Raw genomic sequence first — 21,149 nt, forward strand, 5'->3', positions numbered from 1 at the left:
GTACCTTAAAATAGGAACTTTTAAATTTTTTTCTTAGCGAGACAGCATTACAACTCTGAGCAGGCATTCTTAATGTGCAAGCACCAATACACAAGTGAGACAGCTATAAAGGAATTTAATAATTTACTGCTTATTAACTGGGCTTGAAATTTTTGGTCTGCTTTGTGCTTAGTTCATTTTGTGTTAGGCTTAAGCCTGTCCTGTAAGAAATTGTTATTAAATTAAAATAATATATCAGGGCTGTCCAATTACAATCAAGCCAAGGGCCGTATGTGAGACAGATTTTGGGTTTAAGGGCCGCACATATAATACACGTTTAATTTTGGTTGATGAAAATTTATATAAATGACAATGATGATAATGAAGGTTATACTCTCTGGTTGTGTATTAAATAAAATAAAAGTAGCAATAAAAACATTTTTTTGATTTTAAAAATATATTAAAAAAATATAAAAATAAAATGTTCTCTGGAAAAAATTTCTTATCTACTAGTCAAACCGCAGGAACACCAACACAACTAAAGTAGGAAACCAAAATATCTTCAATGTGACAAGTGAGGTCAAACAGAATCATTTACCAGAGTAGGAATGTCCACACCTATTTCTGTCGTAGCTAGCTGCAAAAGATACAGCAGAGAAGAATCTGTGAGAGAATTCCTGTAGATATTCTTGATGAACTTCATGGCTGAGAAAACACTTTCGCACAAGTATGTGCTCCCAAACATTGATGTCATTTTATGTCAAAAATCTCACAAGTGGGGAAATCGTTGGCTAAAAATAAGTTTGAAGAATGCAGCTCCCTTTTCTGTTTTCGTTTGAAGAAATGCATCAGCTTGCAGGTCACACAGCTCAAGTTGTAAGTCTGCTGGTTGTTCTTGTACTGCTACACCAAGTGGATTGTTAAAAAGCATAATACTGCTCTTAATTTTTTCAAAGTCTTGAAATCTTGTATTAAACTATGCCATTATGTTCTGAATATTTACACAGAACACAGAAAAATCCAGTGCTTCATCATTTTCAAGTTCCTCTGTTAGTTGCCTGCAACATGAAAAGTGTGTCAAGTCATTTTTTCTCGAAAGCTGTTGAAAAAAGATTCAAATTATTGCGAAATCCATTTATGTGGCTTACTAAATGTGACACCAAATGATCCTTGCCTTGAAGTTTCAAGTTGAGTTCATTCAGATAACCAGTAATATCTGTCAAGAACACCAGTTACCAAATAAAATCAGAGTTTCAGAGCTCATTTCCCAGTTCTGTAGTGTCTGATGAAACAAAATAATGAAGAAATTCAGGAATTTCTTTTCTCAGCCCAAAAAATTACTCAAGGCTTTTTCCTGCACTCAACCACCTTACTTTATTGTAAAGAAGCAAGTCCTCATGCTCTGATTTTATCACCTCTAAGAACTGTTTGAATTGGTGATGTACAAGTACTCTGTTTTCACCCCGTATCATGTTAATCACCTTTAGTACTGTTTTCATAACTTCATTTTGTTTCACCGATTTCCCAAACAATGCTTCCTGGTGAATGATGCAATGAAAAAAGGGACAATTCACACCACTTTCTCTTAGAAGTCCTATCAAGCCATTCCTTTTTCCTACCATTGCTGGTGCACCATCTGTCACAATCACTGAACATTTGCCGAAACCACCGATTTTATCAACAAAGATCTAACAGTTCTTCTTTTGTAGAAAAATCTTCCCCAGTAACACGAACAAAAATGAGAAGCTGGCTGACATCAGTTTGATCTGTGCTTTCATCAAGACACAGCGAAAAATGTGAGTTACTTTGTATTATATCAGACAAAGTTAATGCTACCTGTGCCCCCATTTCTGTAATCCTCCTTTGCATAGTTTGGTGTGAAAGGGGCACTGATTGAAATTTCTCTGCCATATTGGCATCCTTAAATGCCTTCGCCATTTCTACAGCACACCTCTTAACAATATTACCATCAGAAAAAGGTTTTTAGCCTTAGCAAGCTCAAGGGAAACTGCATATGATGCATGCAAAGCTAAGGTTTGTCTCTTCTCTACTTTATCAAACATACCTGTCTGTTGTTTGAGTTTCTTTTTGAGATCTTGAACCAACACAATTCGAGACTGTCCTTCATATTTTTTTATATTTTTCTTCATGCATCGTAGAGTAATGTCTTTTCATATTATATTCCTTCGGCACTGACACTATTTTCATGCACAACAAACACTGCAGTTTTCCATTGTTGTTTGCAATGAAGTAATTATTTTCCCACTTTTCCTGATACATTCTGTTTTCTGTTTCAATCTTTCGTTTTACCGCTAGGTTTTTCATTTTAAAATCTCGGTAAAGAAAAATTACAGTAACCAAACCGCACACGAATTCAAGAACTGAATATCAACTGCTGTTAGCACGAGCACTACACGGCTACGATGTTGTCTTACTGCCAGTCAAAGACAGCGCAGCGCAGCGCTGTGCTGAACGAGCTTATGTTACGATATGCGGCCTGCAGGTGCCCAAATTGCAGCGCCACACATGCCTGGAAGTTGTGTGGGATAGAGCACTGAGAGTTCCATTGCAGCACCACATGTGGTTGGAAAGTTATGTGAGATAGCGCTCAATACATTCCGAGTCGATTTTCTGGTAAGTTTATTAATATTAATTTTTATAGTTTTTGACATGCGGGCCGCACAGATAACATTCGCAGCCCGCATGCGGCCCGCGGGCCGCCTATTGGACAGCCCTGTAATATATATAGCATATGTTGCACATTTTTAACCAAGAACCAGAGTTGACATTTCCACTTCGAAAGTCAATGCTACTTGTTACTTGATAATGTAATTATTATATCTCTGTGATAAAGTAATTCAATAATTCTAAAACAAAATTGAAAATTTTAACATCAAAATAAAGTTACATACATTTATTTCAACATAGCAGCCTCAAATCAGTGGCGGATACAAGAATTTATTTCAAGAGGAGATTAAATTATTTATTTTGGATTCAAGAAACTTACAGCAACAACAAAGGGTTTTCACAGTAAGTTGCATTATCATTCTCAACATGCATCAATGCCTTTGTGGTTAGTGATTCCAGGTGGTGTAATAGCTCACCTTGCTTCACCCAAAAAAAAATTTGGTTGTCTGTAAAGTCGGTTTACGGATGATAGTTTAACGTGACGTAATAACAAAACATTGATGAAATGATTGATCCAGAAGAAAAGGAAATATATTCGGCCTGAGACTGAGCCGTAATAGGTTTATGCAACCAAACCATTTAGGCATTAAAAATATTATATTCTTTGAGAAAGAATTTTTTTTTAATTTGAATCATTTTTATTGAATTATCACTATTTTGTATGGATACAAAGGAGTGAAATGAAATGTACAATTTAATTAATAAATTTACATTTATTTGCATTCATTAATTCAAATGTATTTATTACTTTTGAAATGTTGCGTGTGCCGTATTTATTTTTACAAGTACAAAATTTTTTTTTGCAGCTGCCGGGATTCGAACCGACAACCTTTAGATTGGAAGTTAGAGGCGCTGACCACACGGTCACGAGGCCATACTTAAAAAATAGTAGTTTCATTGATATATAAATATTTATAAAAAAAATTTAAGGGTAGGGGAATAATATTATTTTGTTTTTATAACACGATTTTGTAACAAATACGCATCCTTAATACACCAAACTTATTTATAATGTGTTACAATATTTTTTTTTAAAACATTGTGCAAAAGATCCCGGGTGTAATTTGAATTATGTGTAACTGTAAAACACCATTGTTGGTTCAAAACTTATTTGAATATTCAACATTACTTTTAAATAACCGTACCGATTGTGCTGAAAATCGGTGGACGATCGTTAAATTACATATTAATAATTCAAACGACGAAAATATGATTGAAAAGTCAAATCGATGGTTGTTCAAATTGAGTGGAAGAGAGATGCCGCGCATGCGTACAATGAGCATGAAGAGAGATGCCACGCATGCGTACAATGAGCAAACAGGACACATCCGTAGTGGGACATCCGTAGTGGGACACTTTTTCGTGCGTGCAGCCAGCGTTCATCGATTTATTATACGTTGTCACGTCAATAACATACTACCTTCAGCAATATCCTACTAATATTATAAACGCGAAAGTTTGTAAGTATGGATGTATGTTTTATTCTCTTTCACGTAAAAACTACAGAATGGATTTTAATGAAACTTTACAATAGTATAGCTTATACATCAGAATAACACATAGACTACATATTAATATGAAATTCCATCCTTAAGGGAGTGAAAAAGTGAAAATTTCATTTTATAACAGAAAAAATCATAGGCCATAGACATACAATAGTGAGTGAGTGTCATTTCTCTATGTCTGCCACACGATCATACACATAGTAAGGTCTTGCAAATTCATATTTTTCTCCTTGTGAGACCAGCCCGCTTAGTGGAGCTCACAGCGGCTAGCAAAATAAAGGTGCTAATAACAGTTTGGTTCTTAACTTCGCCAATAGATAGAGTTGCCTTGAATTTTAAACGCACCTTCGTTCAATGCGTTTGTCATGTCTTTAATTTTCGTTTGTTTGTGCCGTATGCGTTCCTATACCATTTATACGATTGCGATTAAATTTTGGTGAGTTGTTATGCAGATGCCCGTGAAGGTTTCTGAGACGGTATAACTATTTTGCAATAGTTGGAGCAAAAATAGTTTCAAAAAATGTGTTTTTTTCATATAATATAGCGGCACTTCATCTGTTTTTGCTGTCTAAGTGCACACACATGAGACAATTTATTTAAATATAAAAGAGAGACAGAGATAGAGTGAGATATATATATATATATATATATATATATATATATAGAGAGAGAGAGAGAGAGAGAGAGAGAGAGAGAGACAGAGAGATAAGTTGAGATAGAGCAAGGTATAGAGAATGAAATGGGTTAGATAAAGAGAGATATAGATGTATAGCGCTATATAGATATTTATATATACTAGATATAGAGATAGTGGGAGATATATATGTAGATATAAAGAGATAAATAGAGATATGGATGGATGATTTGTATATGTGTAACTACTTTAAACATATTACAAAACAAAACTGAATGAGGCATTGCAATGCATGCTGAGCATTATCTAGATAATGGAATCATTTCAATATTAGTAATCTCATATTTTTCAGCTTTTTTCTATAGTTTTCTCTGTCTCTCTTTTATATTTATTATAAAGTCTAGATTACAAACAAACCACCAATTTTTCTATATATACAGGTAAATAACTATACACTGGCAGAACGTCTGTCGGGATCTGAAAGTGATATAAATTATTTTGCACACTTGACATTCAAATTAAGAATACAATTACTAACTACATCTGATTTCGAAAAAGGTCCCCTTCACCCTGTTTTCAGCCCGGGCAACGCCGGGTACTGCAGCTGGTCTCTCAATATTTTTGTTCATAACTTCAGGGGGAGATACATCCCTTGCAACCGCCACTGCCTCTGACATATCTGTTACGCCCCTTTCTTTCCTGGAGTGAAGCTCATGCACGTTTATAAAGCCTGCTTTCATTGGAGCACTCACCTTGAAACAGGCTGATTACATGGCCACATGGCTACACGTTTACAGGCCAATAAATACAACAGACCTAACCTACAAACAACCCTGATATTACTTATCCAATAGTCAACTCTTCCAGTCAACTACTTAGGTGCCAACAACAGCTAGCTCAGCACTCCATAAGCCTTATTTAGCCAGTCCGTACATATCCTCATAACATTTCATGAAAGGTAAAGCATACAGACTTTAGGCATAGGATAACCTGGCAAATATCTGCCGTCAAGCTTAGGTGGCAAAACAGCAAAGGTAATTTAAACAATATTCTGACCCTCAGTTTTAAAAATGTTTTATTTTTTTTTTGGTGTAAATTTTTGCGGATAGCAACTTTTAATTATTTTTCTTGAAGTTTCAAAAATAAGTGCCTGGGAGTCAATGTAAAATTATTAAAAACTTTAAGAAACATTTTATTTCATTAACTTTGAGATTACATACATAGTCTGAATTTTCATCAAGTGCATAGCAATGGCTCCCCCCCCCCCCCCCCCCCCTTTTCTCTGTTTATATAATTTTAAGTTTAAGGGGGTTCCAGTTTTTCAGATCATCCTTCTCCTACAAAGGCTATCCGGGTTCAATTCCCAGCTGACTAAAACCTGGATTTCATACAGTGGAAAACAGGGCAGATGTTGCTGTGACCCATGAGTTTTCTTTGGTTACTCCTATTTTCCTCACCCACTCATCCCAAAAACGCCACATTCTCAGCTACATCACCTCTCACAGTCTCTAAAGACCCAAATTTGTCAATGACACGTTCAGACTTTGACTCGCACGCCATGTTGATTATTTCATTTTCTTGTCATTACTGTGGTGTGATGACATTTCCTGTGCATTTTATATTTATTGTCTAACCAAACTGCTTCTAGACCATATTTAGTAAATATATAATTAAAACATAAAATGCAAGAGTGTCATGGAAACAGATTCACAGGAACATCCCTTAACGAACAGTAATGGCAACTGAGTGTGTGAGACCAGGCCGGCATGCAGAGCCACACGACTGTTCCCAGCACAAGAGTGGGTGGGGCCCAAGATCCCGCTGCGGCCGGTGGTCGTGGTGTTTGACGCGGGGCAGCGGCAGATGAAGGTCTTGACGCAGTCGGGGCAGCTGCAGCGAGCACTGGACCTTTCGCACCGCGATCATCACACACAAGTGTTCAACGTCACCGATGGGCTGCACGTCGTGATCAGAACCACCAACGACTATGACCTGGTATGCCAAACTATGGTGCTTGCTTGCCAATTTTCCGTATAATCGAATTAATGGCTAAACTTTTAAGAAAATGTGTTTTTAAAGTACTATTTCAGGGTGTACACATTCTGGATGGTCAGGGAAATTTGGTCAGGAAAAGTCAGATAATTCACTTGAAATCCTGGTAAAGTCATGGAAATCATACAATGTTACAGTATTTTGAGGAAAATTTCAGCCCCTTATTAATTTGTTTCCTTGTTTATAAATATGTACTCAATTCCTTCTTGCTTGATATTAGAAAGCTATGATTAGAGACAGTGGTAATTTGTATTAGTGATACAAGCATGAATAAACATTAACAGAAGCCCTTTTCCAGGATAAAATGCTACAAAGATGTTTTCAAGAAATTACTTTAATTTAAGTTGTTTTATTGTTTGGAGTCAAACATTTATCTCTTTCATAATTTAAGAAATTTGAAGCACTTGAGCTTTATTAGTATTGTCAATAATTTAGGTAACAATTTAAATACTTTTTATAAGAGAAAAGAAAGTTGTTTCAATTTTTACAATGCTGATTTAATTATAAACAAATGAGTGCAATGTTCATATTGGACACATTGAACTGGAGCGACAAAATTTCCAGGCATATTGAACAAAAATTGTCCAATATAATTCTCTAGTGTATTTTTACAATCAAGTGAGTACAACATAAATGCCGAGATTTTAGACACTTTTACTGCAAAATGCCAATACCAGAGTGTTTGGCAACATTTTTGATGGTTTAAGTAATTCTTATCTTATTAAAATCATACTTGTCTGCAAAATAGCTAAAACTGAGTCCACACAATTGACACACTTAAAATGAGTTAAAGCTGTAAGAACAAGCAAATATGCAAACCTTTACTAAACTGAAAGATTATCTACAATTCACTTCCTCCACAATATTCTTATCTAAGCATTACTAGGATTGTTAATGACATGTAGAAAATATGTTTGTTGAAATATTACATTCAAATAAATTACAGTTTGCAATGTAAGTCCACTTACTTTCTAAAGGTAGTCTTGAACCAAGTTAATGTGGACACGCAATCTTGCATAATCTATTTATTTGATCATATGGATAAGCAATCATCTTGGTTTTTAGCTGGTCCGGTGGTATCATTTTTAGGGTGATGTATTTCCAGCTTTTTTTCAGTGTTTTCGCTCACATCATTCCATGATTTGCCCATCGAGTACATGGCATCTTTGAGGTTAATTTTCTTTAGGCATTCAATAACAGTTAGATCATTTTCTAGTTCCTCAAGTAAATGTTTTAAATCGTCTTTGCTGGTAATGGCGCTTAGGTCGGCTCGGATAATACCGAACCTCCGTAAATCGACACACAGTGTACTTTCATTTTATAAGTTTAGGTTTATGTTGTTAAATATGACACAATTTATAATTTACAAGCACACACGCTGTTTTCAGGTTTTGAAATTCTGCTCGGCGTTCTTGAGGAGCTCATTCTTGCAAGCATTTGAGAAGTACGTGGCAGAAGTGGGGATCAGACGAGAGAACATCACCATGCCACTCCAAGCAACTCTAAAGCAAGCCATCACGCAGAAGGACCGCCAAAAGAAACTGGAGATGTTTTTCAGGGTCGTCTTTGCACAGGTGCCACACAAAACACTGGATGCAACAAACAAAGTTACTGTGTGATGATTGCTTGCAAACTGTCAGCAAAAGTCTACTGTGAATGCATGTTCAATTATAGCTCTACGAACAAGTACTTTAGAGGCCTATAAAAGAGCTCCTCTTTGCCATCACTTTTTACTTGTTGACTTTAAAATGTCTTAAGTTATTGTTATTGTGAGCGCATTACATCCATGGTGGCAAAACTGTGTATCAAGAATCCTTCGGATTTCAAAAAAGCTTGATAAAGGGCTCCATTGATTAATTTAAAATAAAATGTCACTATCACTACATCGCTACAAGTTCCTGATTGGAAAGTCCTCACATTCTTAAAATTATGAAATATTTGCCATATTTTACATCAATCTAAAGAGTTGTTTGTGAATTGATAAAATGGCAGGATGGCAGCACTTATAAAGCATTGAAAGTAACAATCTCTACATTATCCACAGACTAGACCACAGACTAGACATTCTAGCTGCAAAATGATGTCTTCCTCTCTTTAAAAAAAAATAATAATGTTAACTTATTAATGAGGCCATGATTGCTTTTTATTTAATGAGTTCCTGGCATCCGAAGCTCAAGAAGATCCAGGTTCGATCCTTCGAGGGATCACATCTGGATTGTTCACACTTGGAAAATCTGTCAGAAGTTATAGTAAGATGGTGGGTTTTCTCAAGGTACAGTAGGCACTATTTAATCCTGAATTCTATGGTTCAGCATTATCTGTGTTCCGATTATGCCGCTCACATTTTAGTTTTTTGAGGGATACAGACTTCAAAATCCCATTAAAAATGGGGGAAAAAATTGGCCTCAAAATTGATTAAACATATTTTTGTTAATCTTAATTTATATTCCCTAGTAAGTACTCAATTAATAAAAAAATGTGATTGCTGTGGTTTAGAATGACTAATACGGCTGGCCACCTAGAAGGCCGGTTCAGGCCCGACATCACATACACTCGCCCGACTCCTCTACTTGCCAGTAGAGATGACCTGACTGCCGGCAGTCTCACTGGCTTGTCTTGCTTATCCCTCAACTCCCACTTGTAAGACTACTACACCATTCACATTCAAAATGCATTGCAGCACACACGAATTTGGTCAGGCACAGCTCGATTTACAAGTATTTTCTACACCTAAGGAGATATTTGTTTAATCTTTTGCAGTGTAATATTATTCCTAAAAGTTTATCTACTCTAACAAATTTTTATCTACATAACGAACTTTACTGTAAGAAGCCACAGAAAATAAACATAGTGCTAATGCTATACTCTGTGATGAAAATGAGATGTTTTCGCAATAACAAGACACAGAGTTGGAATTATTTTCTAGCAACAAGCCACTGAAAATAGACTTCATGCCTGGTCACTTGCTAAAAGCTAGGTACAAATCCTTGTGCATTTTCTTTTGGTCACAATTAAAGATTTATGTTTGTCCTTATGTGGTATTGTTTTGTTCAGGAGACTTGTACCAACTAAAATCAATTTATATTCAAGTAAAAATTGGAATTAAGTTTCCATTAGGAAAATCTGAAAATGGATTTTGTGCATATATTTCGCTAAAACTTAATTGTAGCTTGGTGCTTAAGTTTAATTTTTTTTATAATTAAACATTGAATATGCCATACTATGGTATCATTTTGTTCAGAAGGCATGTGGCTGATAAAATAAATATTGGTTTTAATCAACAATAAAATCACTTTTTTTTATTGCAACCAGATACCAAAAATGGTCATTGCTCTTACTGCTTGCTAAAAGTTTGGCAGAACTGAGTTTGTTTATGCTTCTTTTGGCAATGAGAGATACTGCATATGCCCTTCTTAAGTACAGTCAAACTTCTCTGAAACGACCCCTCACGGTTCCCAGGAATAGGATCGTAATAGAGGGGGGGGTCGTAATAGATGTATTCCGAAATTTTCAGTTGATTTCACCCCCCCTCCCCCCCCCTACAACCACCACCCCATGGTCGTACAATGGCAGGATGCTGTCACCCACAATGCTAGACGGCTTTGCTTTAAGCCCACTTCAACCTTCATGACAAGTCCGTCGCCCTACAGGCCACCTCTAAAGAAAATATGTCAAAAGACAGTTTATTTTTACTGGTTAGTTTACATGTACGTTTTCTCCTTGCCGTAGTTATATACACTAGAACCCCGATGTCAAGAACCCCGGATTTAACGAAGCAGTGATTTTACGAATACATTCCCGGGAACCGTCAAAAAATTGGACATTTTGACCAAAATGTGAAAATCAGAAAAAAAATTTTAAAAAAACTGAAATGAAATGAAAGATTATTAAAATCTGTTAATTTTAACACACAGCATATTTTTGTGTCTGCTTTAATACTTCCAATAATGTTCATGTAAGAATAACAAAAAAATAATGGGACATTTCCTTTAAAAATATGGCAGCTGTAGGTTCTGCAACGCGAGTGGGCGCACACCAAGCTCGTCCGGCTGGCTGGCGGCAGCGGCTTCATGACGCATAAGCTCACCCCTCCCTCCTCTCATTAACATTCTTCAAGGCTAGCTCATCCCTCCCAGACACAGAAACCATCTAGTGTCCTCCATTATAACACCCCAACTTCGCTCTCCTTTGAAAAACCTTCAGTGAGAAAATGCTAATTTCACCCTCCCTTCTCCCGTAAAATTGGGCTATTATGAGGGAGGGGTAAGACAGTTGTAAATATTTTCGGACCCCTCCCTCCCCACTAAAACACGCCCAAAAAAAAGTATGTCATAATATGTCACTTTTCTCACCAAGTTCGAGTTTAGTCATCTCTGGCAAGGAATTTACAAGCTTTCAAACTTAAATATAAATGTATTTTAATAGCAAGGGTCCTATGAAAAGGAATATACAGTAGAATCCCGCTGATGCGACCTGATCCTCACGGTTTCCGGAAAAACGGACTTATGAACGGAATGGTCGCAATAGAGAATTCGGGCCAATTCCCCCCCCCCCCCCCCCCCAAATATATGCAAATACATAAAATACTCGCGCTAAAGGAATTCGCGTCACGCGAGTTCGGCTATGCTAACCGGCTGGTGGTTATTTTCGTTCAAAACGTGGCTAAGGAACTTGTGTGGATCAGGTAGAAAACATTCGGCTATAAACGAAAGATATAAGAACAATGCTATCCTGAAATTCTGTGACATGTTTTTGGAGTAGATAATCACAGCGACAGACCGACAGGATGCGCTCCCGCCCTTGCCGTCAGTGATGTTTATTTTGACAGCTCAAGCAATTATCTTTTCCACGGCCCTTCACAGCATAAAAAAAGAAAAAAAAACACGTTGGAATGCAGACGGAAAAGTAACTATGCAGTAAAATAAATATATTTACGGCCCTGCTAATTTTTTCTATTCAATAAAACTCGAGGTATTAGTGATTTTTCAGCAGAAACTGCTGTGTGACTAATAAACAAATTGTATCATAATAACTTTAACTTATAAAGTAATAATTAACGGCGAAGAACAGTCGTATAAGCCCATAAAAATATTTATTTTACCGAGAATGGACTATACAACCTGGCTTTTGTCACACGCGGTGTGGGAGGGGAGGAGGATGCTGGCCGGACGAGTTTCTTACGCTCTCGCAGAAGCTACCACAGCGGCTTTTCGTGCGGGTAAGATAACATGACAGCTAAGACAGCTTTTCTTGTGATAGTGGACGCGCCGAGCTTGGCTAGACACTGCCCCGTTGACAGTCGAGCTCTCGTCAAGATAAACGTGAACACACAGCGCCCAACAAAGTGTAACAGACTTGTTTTTCAGCCGATTTTACTCAAATTTTCGACTTTCTCTGCTCAAATTTTTCACAGTTTCTCAAAAAATGGTCGTATAAACAGAATGGACGCATCAGAGGGGGGTCGCATCGGCGGGATTCTACTGTACCGAATAAAATCAAGCTGCTGTCACCAAACAAAGCATAAAACAGCCCAATCCGTGGTCGCTGCTTTATTGCTCGCGCGAGAGGCGAGACGTGGAATGCTAGAAGAAAGATAAATGCTGGGAGACAGACGGCAGCCTGTGTGTTTCCTGCGTGGAGAATAAGTGGTGTAGTTTTTTTTTTTTTTTTTTTTTTTTTGCTGGGAGAAGAGACCTTTTTCTACCAACCCATGGGAAAAGATAATTGCTTGAGCTGTCAAAATAAACATAGCTGCGGCAGTTAAAACAAGTCGGCACTCGGCAAGAGAAACGCAGTAACACGCTAATCACCCCAAAAAACTTATTTTCTGTCCGATTTTCTTCGGATTTTCGGCAATTTTTTCACGGTTCCTCGAAATTGGGTTGTAATAGAGACGTGGTCACAATAAATGGGGTCGCAACAAATAGGGTTTTACTGTATCTAGTATATATTTTGTAGTAGTACTGTATTTTTAACTGAGTTGTTTGACTTATCTTAAATGCATAAAATATCACTTACTTGTGTGGTGTGAAACTTTTGTCGAATGTGGTGTTTTACTACGTTGCGACGTATGGCTGTGGTCGAAAAATTTTTTGTTTGATGCTGCCATATCTTGAAGTGGGTGCCTATTTTTCTCTATAGAAAAGAGTATTTACATATTGTGTGTTGTTTCTCTGTGTTATTCTTGCCAGCAACTGCTGACTGCTTGGGGCTGAGTGCTACTTTTCTGGGTAAAAATTGTGTTTCCTTTTTCCACAGCAAAAGATTAAAAATAATAAGTAGCATATTTACAACTTAGAATCCACCGTACTAATTAAAAAAATGTTTGAACTAGTCTTACTGTAAAATCACTGGGCAACACAGCACATGAAAAAATGTACACACTGCCCGGTAAACTGCTATTTAAGAGGCTAGGTAAAGAAGCTAATGTCTTAGTGCCTTGCTGAAAGTGTATTCAACTGGGGACTACATAAATTCATTACTTTTTTTTTTGTTTTATAAGCTTTTTAATGAAAAATTGTATAACAAGTATATATTAAAGTTAGTAATAAAACCACATTTTAACATTTTTGATGCACATATTTAAGTCAATTCAGTCATTTAACAGTGAAATTCCTTAACATGAACATAAAGCAATAATTTCATACACTTCTTGACTTTTATCTTAATGAATATTTAAAACCAATTTTTTGCTAGTAATATTTTTAGTCCAGTCGGTATAGGGTTTGGACCTTGCACTAAATCGGAACTTAATGAAACTTGGAGAGGTTGTTTATGGGTGCTATGTAGAGCTATACTCAAGTTTTCTACCAAAAAAATCCTGGTGGAAAATTGGTGGCGGACGAAAAACCGCAAACTTTTGGCACTTGTTTCAGTTTTTTACTTATTACTTAAAAACAGTGGTTCTTAAAAAAAATTATACTCTTACCAAAATAAAAGAAAATAAGAATTTACGTTGAATAACTCCTTTAAACGTTAAAATCGGTGCAGCCATTTAGCCGCAAATGATCGTCAAAGTTCAGAAATCTTGACTAATTTGGCTAAAAAATGGGTTATGCTCAAGTTACAATACCTGTGTCTCAATAATAGCTACTCAAAATGAAGAATGTCACATAATGAAAGTTTTAGAGCATCAAATTCCATGTAAGAAAAGTTCCTACAATTTAATTATGCTTACCCCAGCGTTGAGCTAAAAAAAAAAACCAAAAACACCCTTCTTAAAGTTGAAATAACGTGGGTTAGAAAAAGAAAAACATAAAAGAACAGTATTTATTTTTTAACCACGTAACCATTTATTATGTGCAATAAATAGTATTTAAGGAAGTGAAATAAAATTAAATAATTATGTACAAACTACAAAGTTTATGCTTTTAGACGTTTTGCGCATAATGGAGTTCCCTCCTCTTCTCTTTCTTCTTCTTCAAATAGGGATTCCACATTAAATTCCTCATCAGAATGTACATTGGCATCCTCATCTTGTAATTCTAGTTCACAATTCTCACAGGCTAGGCCTGTGCAGCTCTTGCAAAGGGTGGAGCACAGAGTAGTCCTGCTTTCTTGCAGCTGCAGGCTGCAGTACTACAACCTTTCTTGCATTTGCAAGAGATTATGGTTAGAATGTGGTCAGGGGCTGCGTTCTGCGTAGTTTCTGGTGGGGACCACCCAGCGTCTGGTCAGTGACCACCCCCACTCTGATGGGACAATGTAATTCCCCAGCCATGTTTGGACCTGGAGATATGTTCTAAAAATGTGATGTGTAGCTGCTTCTGTAGTCGGTGGCAGTCTTGCCAGTTGAAATTTGGGTTTGGCCACTGATTTTTGGAAGAGCTGGAACCTCAGATTGTCCAGGGAATCGGTTTCGATGATCCCTCCATAAAAGGCCACAAGAAACTTTATACCAGCCTCAGCAATCTGCGAGGGGGTGGCTTCAGCGTCTGTAAAAAGGCTGTGATATTTTGAAAATATGGGGTCTTCTCATATATCTTGCAGACCTTCTTCTTTCCTTGGCCAAATGGGGTTGACATCGTATCGCATCTACTCACAGCGTGTAGGAAGAGAATATCTCTTCGGTTTATTATGTTGCATGATGCTGCTGAATACAACAATGACGGTGCTTTGCCTCTCCCACTCTTCTCAAAATAGATGTTTTGGGGCATATTTGTTATTGAGGATAGACCTGTCAATATCACGAGAAGACCAACATCTTCACCCGTTATGACCACACTGTCATATTCAGAAGCTTTTGTGATTGCTGTGCGAACGACCATTACACCTGCATCTTCAGCAGCCTGTTTCACTGCAACCCCATTGGCTGTCAGTTCTGTCATCAGCATTGTTATGAGGTTTTTTTTGTTTTCATCATTTGATAAAAAATTATCTTGGGCTATTTTAACTGCAGTACTTCCTGAAAAGATAAATTTGGTGGCTGTGTGAAGTACAGCTCGGCGAGATCTTTCTGCTGCTTTAGTGCTTTGATAGGTAGTGTCGTCAGGATACCCATCGAACACTATTGTGGTATTACGTCCAAAGTATTTCAGCACATAGTCTACATAAGTCTGGCACACTGATGGAAAAGTAGGGGTTGTGGATTTACTCCATACAACTTTATGGAGTAGAAATCCTCCATCAATTACAGCATATTTTCTGCTACTAAAGTTTGTCTCACCTTGGAGAGGGGTGAATGCTGCATCATACAATGCTGATTTGGTACCCTTACACATTCCTTCCTCAGTAAAGAGTAACATGGGGTACGGTGCAAGTTCATATGCGAACAATTCCTTTAGGTCTTCGTCAGACTGCTTGGTAATGCAGACTCTCTGAAACAATGTCAGTGGATCCACTGTGAATTTCTTATCTGCAATTTTGATGGAACAGGAAATTGATGCGAGAGTTGTCACCTTGTACTTTCGTTTCAGCTTTAAATTGTAAACGGTTGTCCCACAATTTTGTTCATGCAGTTGATTCCAATTTCCCGCGCAGTGTGACAGTTAATTTTTTCATGGCCAATTTCACCTGTGCTTAAAGACACAATCTCCTTGGTTTCTAGGAATGGAGGGTGTTCAGAAAACCAGCCACACAACTTCCCTATATCCTGGTTAACCCTGGTGACACGCGAATGCCTCATATCCACATGTTGTTCTGAAGTGGCTGATCTAACATCCAATAAACTCATGAAATTATTGTATTGTCATCGGCATTACATATACTTGCAAAGTTTCAAATTAAATACGACAATTATAAGTAGGTTACTATCGACTTCCAAGTTTTGATTACATAGTTACAAGTGAAGCTAATAAAAGGGTATTAAAAATATTATACGAGCATAATAATTATCAGGGCTTTTGAGGCTGTCCGTATGTATATTGAAAAAAAATCTATGCTCGATTCCGATACACTTAAGAGATTGATTTTTAAAATTTAAAACTATATTAACTTTTGTTGTTGTCAGACATTTGTGAGGCAGTTTTAAAACGATTTCAATTATGTTTATGCCTACGGAAACCTACAAAGCAGACCTTTTAAACAAAAAATTAATGTTAAGATCGGAGCTTTAGACGAAAACCTATAATGTTACATATACAGAGGATCGAATTTTGGCATCTCATTTAGTCCAAAAAAAAAAGGGGAGGAAAACAAAATTTATATTCAAATTCCACAACAACCCATAAAATTTATCAATTTAAAAATAATTGAATAATAACCTGCCAAACTCCTTTCACAGATAAAACACTGTTCTGGCCTGCTGGACAAGGAAGCCAATGCGGGTCACGCGTTTGCGTATTGGTTATTATTTTGAAAAATGTCACTTCGAAACAAACGAGACCGCACCAGAAACACAACTGAAAAATATTTGAAGCTAGGATCACATGGGGGTGGTGAAAGGAACAGTTCAGTGCTCCAGAGGGTCTGAAATGTCCCGTTAGGAATAATACAATGGGAAGGGGCTGGAGGGAACCCTCTGGCACCCCACCCTCCTTCCGACCCCCACCAAACATTATACCTACTTCATATTTCTTACTCCACAAAATTGTAGGAGTTTTTCTAACATGGAATTTTATTCTCTAAAACTTTCAATTTGAGACATTCTTCATTTTGAGTAGCTATTATTGAGATACAGGTATTGTAACTTGAGCATAACCCACTTTTTAGCCAAGATTTCTGATCTTTGACGATCAATTGCGGCTAAACGGCTGCACCGATTTTAACGTTTCAAGAAGTTATTCAACGTAAATTCTTATTTTATTTTATTTTGGTAAGAGTATAATTTTTTTTAAGAACCACTGTTTTTAAGTAATAAGTAAAAAACTGAAACGAGAGCCAAAAGTTTGCGGTTTTTCGGCCGCCATCAATTTTCCGCAAGGATTTTTTGGTAGAAAACTTGAGTAAAGCCCTACATAGCACCCATAAACAACCCCTCCAAGTTTCATTAAGTTCCGATTTAATGCAAGGTACCCCCCAAATTGAACCTCTGCCGACTGGACTATTTAGGTAGATTTCAGAGAAATACTTCCAAAAATTTTTATATAGTTTTACATTTCATGGTCCATCTTGGTCAAGATCGTTAATGGGCAATATCCTACCAAAAGGGTATAAATGGGGAAGGGTTTTTAAATAACAAAAAAATCACTGAAACTCCCACGATGTGGAAAATATCACATCCGTTTGAACGTATTATAACTTGTAGGAGTAATAACAAAATCTTTTGTCAGAATAAGTTTATGATACGACCAACCATAACTGCAAAGGGGTTAAAAAAAACATGGATTGGAGGACAAAAAAATCATAACTCTCTTCATAGGCACAACATCGAATTCGGGCAAATAATCATTTTTCTAAAACTTTTGTCTGGAAATTTTTTTTGACTAGACGAACCATTGCTGCAAGGGGTTAAAAAATAGGGGGTAGATTTTAAAAAAATTTATAAATCCCTTAGTAAGCACTCTCTCAAGTCCATTCAAATTGTTTGTAAATCTTATAAGTTTTATCTAAAACTTTTGTCTGAAACAATTTTTAATATTAAAAACCATTGCTTCAAGGGTTATAAAAAAAGTGGTGGAAATTAAAAAAATTCACAAAATCCGTTTCTTTTACATTATTAAAACGATTCCTTTTTATTGTAAAATTAGTAAATATTATCTACAACTTTAATCCGAAATTATTTTTATATAACCAACCATTACTACAAGGGGTGGAAAATAACAGGGGTTGAAAGACAAAAAAAATTCTTAACTCCCTTAATATGTAGACTATTTAATCCGTTAGAATTGTTTGTAAACCGTATAAATATTATCTTAAACTTTCTGCTGAAATTATTTTTTTTATATGATCAACTATAACTGCAAGGGATGGAAAAAACAAGGGTTGTAAATAAAAAAAAATTAACTTCCAAAGTAAGAAACAATTGAAATAATACAAACCATTATTGCAAGGTGGTTAAAAAACCTGGGGTTGGAATGAGAAAATAAATAAAATTTCCCTACCCAGTACACTATCAAATACATTCTTATTTTTGTTTAACTGTCTAAATATTGACTAAAACTGTTGTTAAAATAAATTTTTGTTTACTCAACCATTACAGCAAGGGGTGGAAATAACAAAGTTTGAAACTAAAAAATAATCATTGCTTTTTTTAATAGATATATACTTTCATATCTACAGTAAGTCCTCGGTTTACGTCGGGGTTACGTTCCTGAAAACCGCGACGTAAATAGAAACGACGCAAAATGAGCCATGTTTCATGCCACCGGCCGGCCACGGCCCAAGGTCGGCCGGAAGGGGTAGGAGAAAATGCTGTGTCATTGCAGGAAGTAGATAACACTTCTACGTGCGAGATACGTGGGTGGCCGAGCGGGCGGGCTGGTAGTATTGCATCACCGCGCGGAGAGCAGTGGAGAGCAGGAAGCGTCCCTCATGATGTATGATATGATAAGGCGGTGAACGTGTAGCTTACGCTACATAGCATAAATTAACTACCGAAGGAAACAAAGAATTATAAACGAATTATATACGGTGTTTTGGTTAAAATAAAGATTTACTGTCATTGTAAACGACGTTATTGTATTTTTTTGCTGTAACGAAAATTAGAAAATATTATTTGATAATTTTGTAATACTGGAGAACATAATTATGTTACTTACATTAAATTCTTAAAATGTTCCAGAAGTTTATAGAAGTTTCCAAACTATTTCCAGAATAAATAGGTACTTTTAAATCTACCTACGCCTGAAGGCTGTGCCTAAAAGGATTTTTTTTGAACCTCGCAAATAGAATTAAGCAGACTTGTCTAAAGACAGATGCAATCATTGACTGAGGGATGATTTAACTTCAGACTCAAATAAATCAGTGAGGTACAATCATGAGGGGTGATTTCAAAAACATCCAAACAAATTCAGTACTATTCCAAACTTTTGGGAGATAATGTACTTGATGTACTACTAAAGTTTATAGCGCTTTGACTTTTTTTAATGTGTTTCAGGCATTTGGAATTCCACACTCAGAAGATGAGATTTTAAATACAGATCAAAATACTTCAAAAGAAATTATATACACTGAAATCACCAAGACTGAATTTGCTGATGCATTAAGCATGAAAAGAGATTCTGAATTTGTTGAGAAGGTACCTTTTAAGTATTTTTTGCATGGTTCAGTGAAATAACCTGACAATATTTTAATATTAATTTTACATTAAAAAAATATGCAAACCTGGGAACTTGAAACGGTAATCACGACAGAAAAAATATTAACACAACTTGCTAGCTGTAACACAATGAACATCACATTTTATTTTAACAAGTGGATCTCCCAGCACAACTGCCTACGACTAATAATCCACAGACGATAAAAAAAACATAAGTGTTTTCTAATTTAAAATTATCTGAATAATATCAAATCAAGCTGAAAATTTCCAAATCAATTGAAAATATTTTAAGTCTGTTATATTAACATAAAAAAAATCATCCAAATTTTTTTTTTGATTTGCCATCTGATGGGCTCATCTTCCTATCACATAAAATACTGTGGAGATGAAAAATCTAATACAAAATCTGTTATAACCAGATAATTTACTTCACACTGGCTATAAAAAACTAACACAATAATATTATTTATTATTTTTAAAAACATACAAAAAAAAAATGCTGGATATTTTTTTCAGATGTTTGCATTGGTTGACAAGGACCAAAATGGATTTGTTTCATTCAGAGAATTTCTCGACATGCTCGTAATTTTTGCAAAAGGTAAGTGGAAGCCTGTAAGTTACCTGGTCAGTTTATTTAGTTATAGAAAACAGTAGAGCTGTTAAAAACATATGAGTCTCATATCAGTTGAAAACTTATTAAACTGCTTCCTCTAAAACACTGAACACATGTGTAACATGAATGATACATGTTTCAAATAGAGGCAATAAGTTCTCCTCCACCCCTCCGCAAAATAAGAGAACTACCAACCTTCCAAGCAAGTCCTAAATTAATTAATGATGCTGTGACATGAGAAGAACTGGTTGCAATAAATGCATAAGCTGTTTCATACAACGTGTATACATGCATACATACACATGAAAGCATGAATTTAAAAGAATAGAATTTGTTGGGAACCTGTTGCCCCACCTAACGAGACAGAGAACAACGTCTGTAATATTGCAGGACCCTGGCCCTCCCCATCTTTTATAAGAATTTCTTGAGAGGTATTAAGTCATTCAGGTGGATCAGTTGGTTATATAGCTTCAAGGCCATAGTGACCTATTTTTCATACTTTCATTTTGTCATAATTAACATTCTTTTAATTAATTTCTTTATATAATTATTTAATTCAGAAAAGCCTTTTAACTATATTTTTACTGGTTTTCACTTTGTTTGCTAAGTTATTATTTCGATATTTTATTTACTTTCAATATTGTTATGACTATATTTTACATTTTTATTTGTTTGGAAGCTATAATTATATTTCTAGAACCGTGTATATTATTTTGGTAAAGTAAAGACAGATGTGCGACGCTCTGGCGCTGACAGACAGTTTATCAGTCGCTGAGAAGTTCTGGCGTTTTATTCTTATGACTGGACAGTGTAACTGGTTTACTTCCCAACAGTGATTTTTATTTTACTATACAGAGAGACAGTAAAAAGATAAAAAAAAATTTAATTATATGAAACATGCAAGGTACACTGGAAGGTTTTTGGTAGTGAAATGTGTTGTGATTGCTTGCTTTGTGATTGGTTGTTACAACCCCAACCTCCCAGCTAGCTCAAACTTTGTCTGAATTGAACAAACATAAAAACACTTTAATTGTTGGGTTC

General features: G+C 36.0%; 2 protein-coding genes across 6 annotated transcripts in view; one reads left to right on the forward strand and one right to left on the reverse strand.

Annotated features, from left to right (window-relative positions):
• LOC134543307 (dual oxidase-like) overlaps positions 1 to 21,149 on the forward strand; it is a 129,572-nt gene that overhangs the window by 68,465 nt on the left and 39,958 nt on the right. For all 3 annotated transcript variants that reach the window (XM_063388239.1, XM_063388256.1, XM_063388248.1), the window contains exons 16-19: positions 6,599 to 6,801; positions 8,247 to 8,432; positions 19,334 to 19,474; positions 20,012 to 20,093. In XM_063388239.1, the coding sequence (XP_063244309.1) occupies positions 6,599 to 6,801; positions 8,247 to 8,432; positions 19,334 to 19,474; positions 20,012 to 20,093 (612 nt within the window). The remainder of the gene's footprint in view (positions 1 to 6,598; positions 6,802 to 8,246; positions 8,433 to 19,333; positions 19,475 to 20,011; positions 20,094 to 21,149) is intronic.
• The window catches only part of LOC134543321 (GPI mannosyltransferase 2), a 151,181-nt gene that overhangs the window by 66,592 nt on the left and 63,440 nt on the right, over positions 1 to 21,149 (reverse strand). The window lies entirely within an intron of this gene.

Source organism: Bacillus rossius, chromosome 1 (genome assembly GCF_032445375.1).
Source record: "Bacillus rossius redtenbacheri isolate Brsri chromosome 1, Brsri_v3, whole genome shotgun sequence".
Classification (NCBI taxonomy): domain Eukaryota; kingdom Metazoa; phylum Arthropoda; class Insecta; order Phasmatodea; family Bacillidae; genus Bacillus; species Bacillus rossius.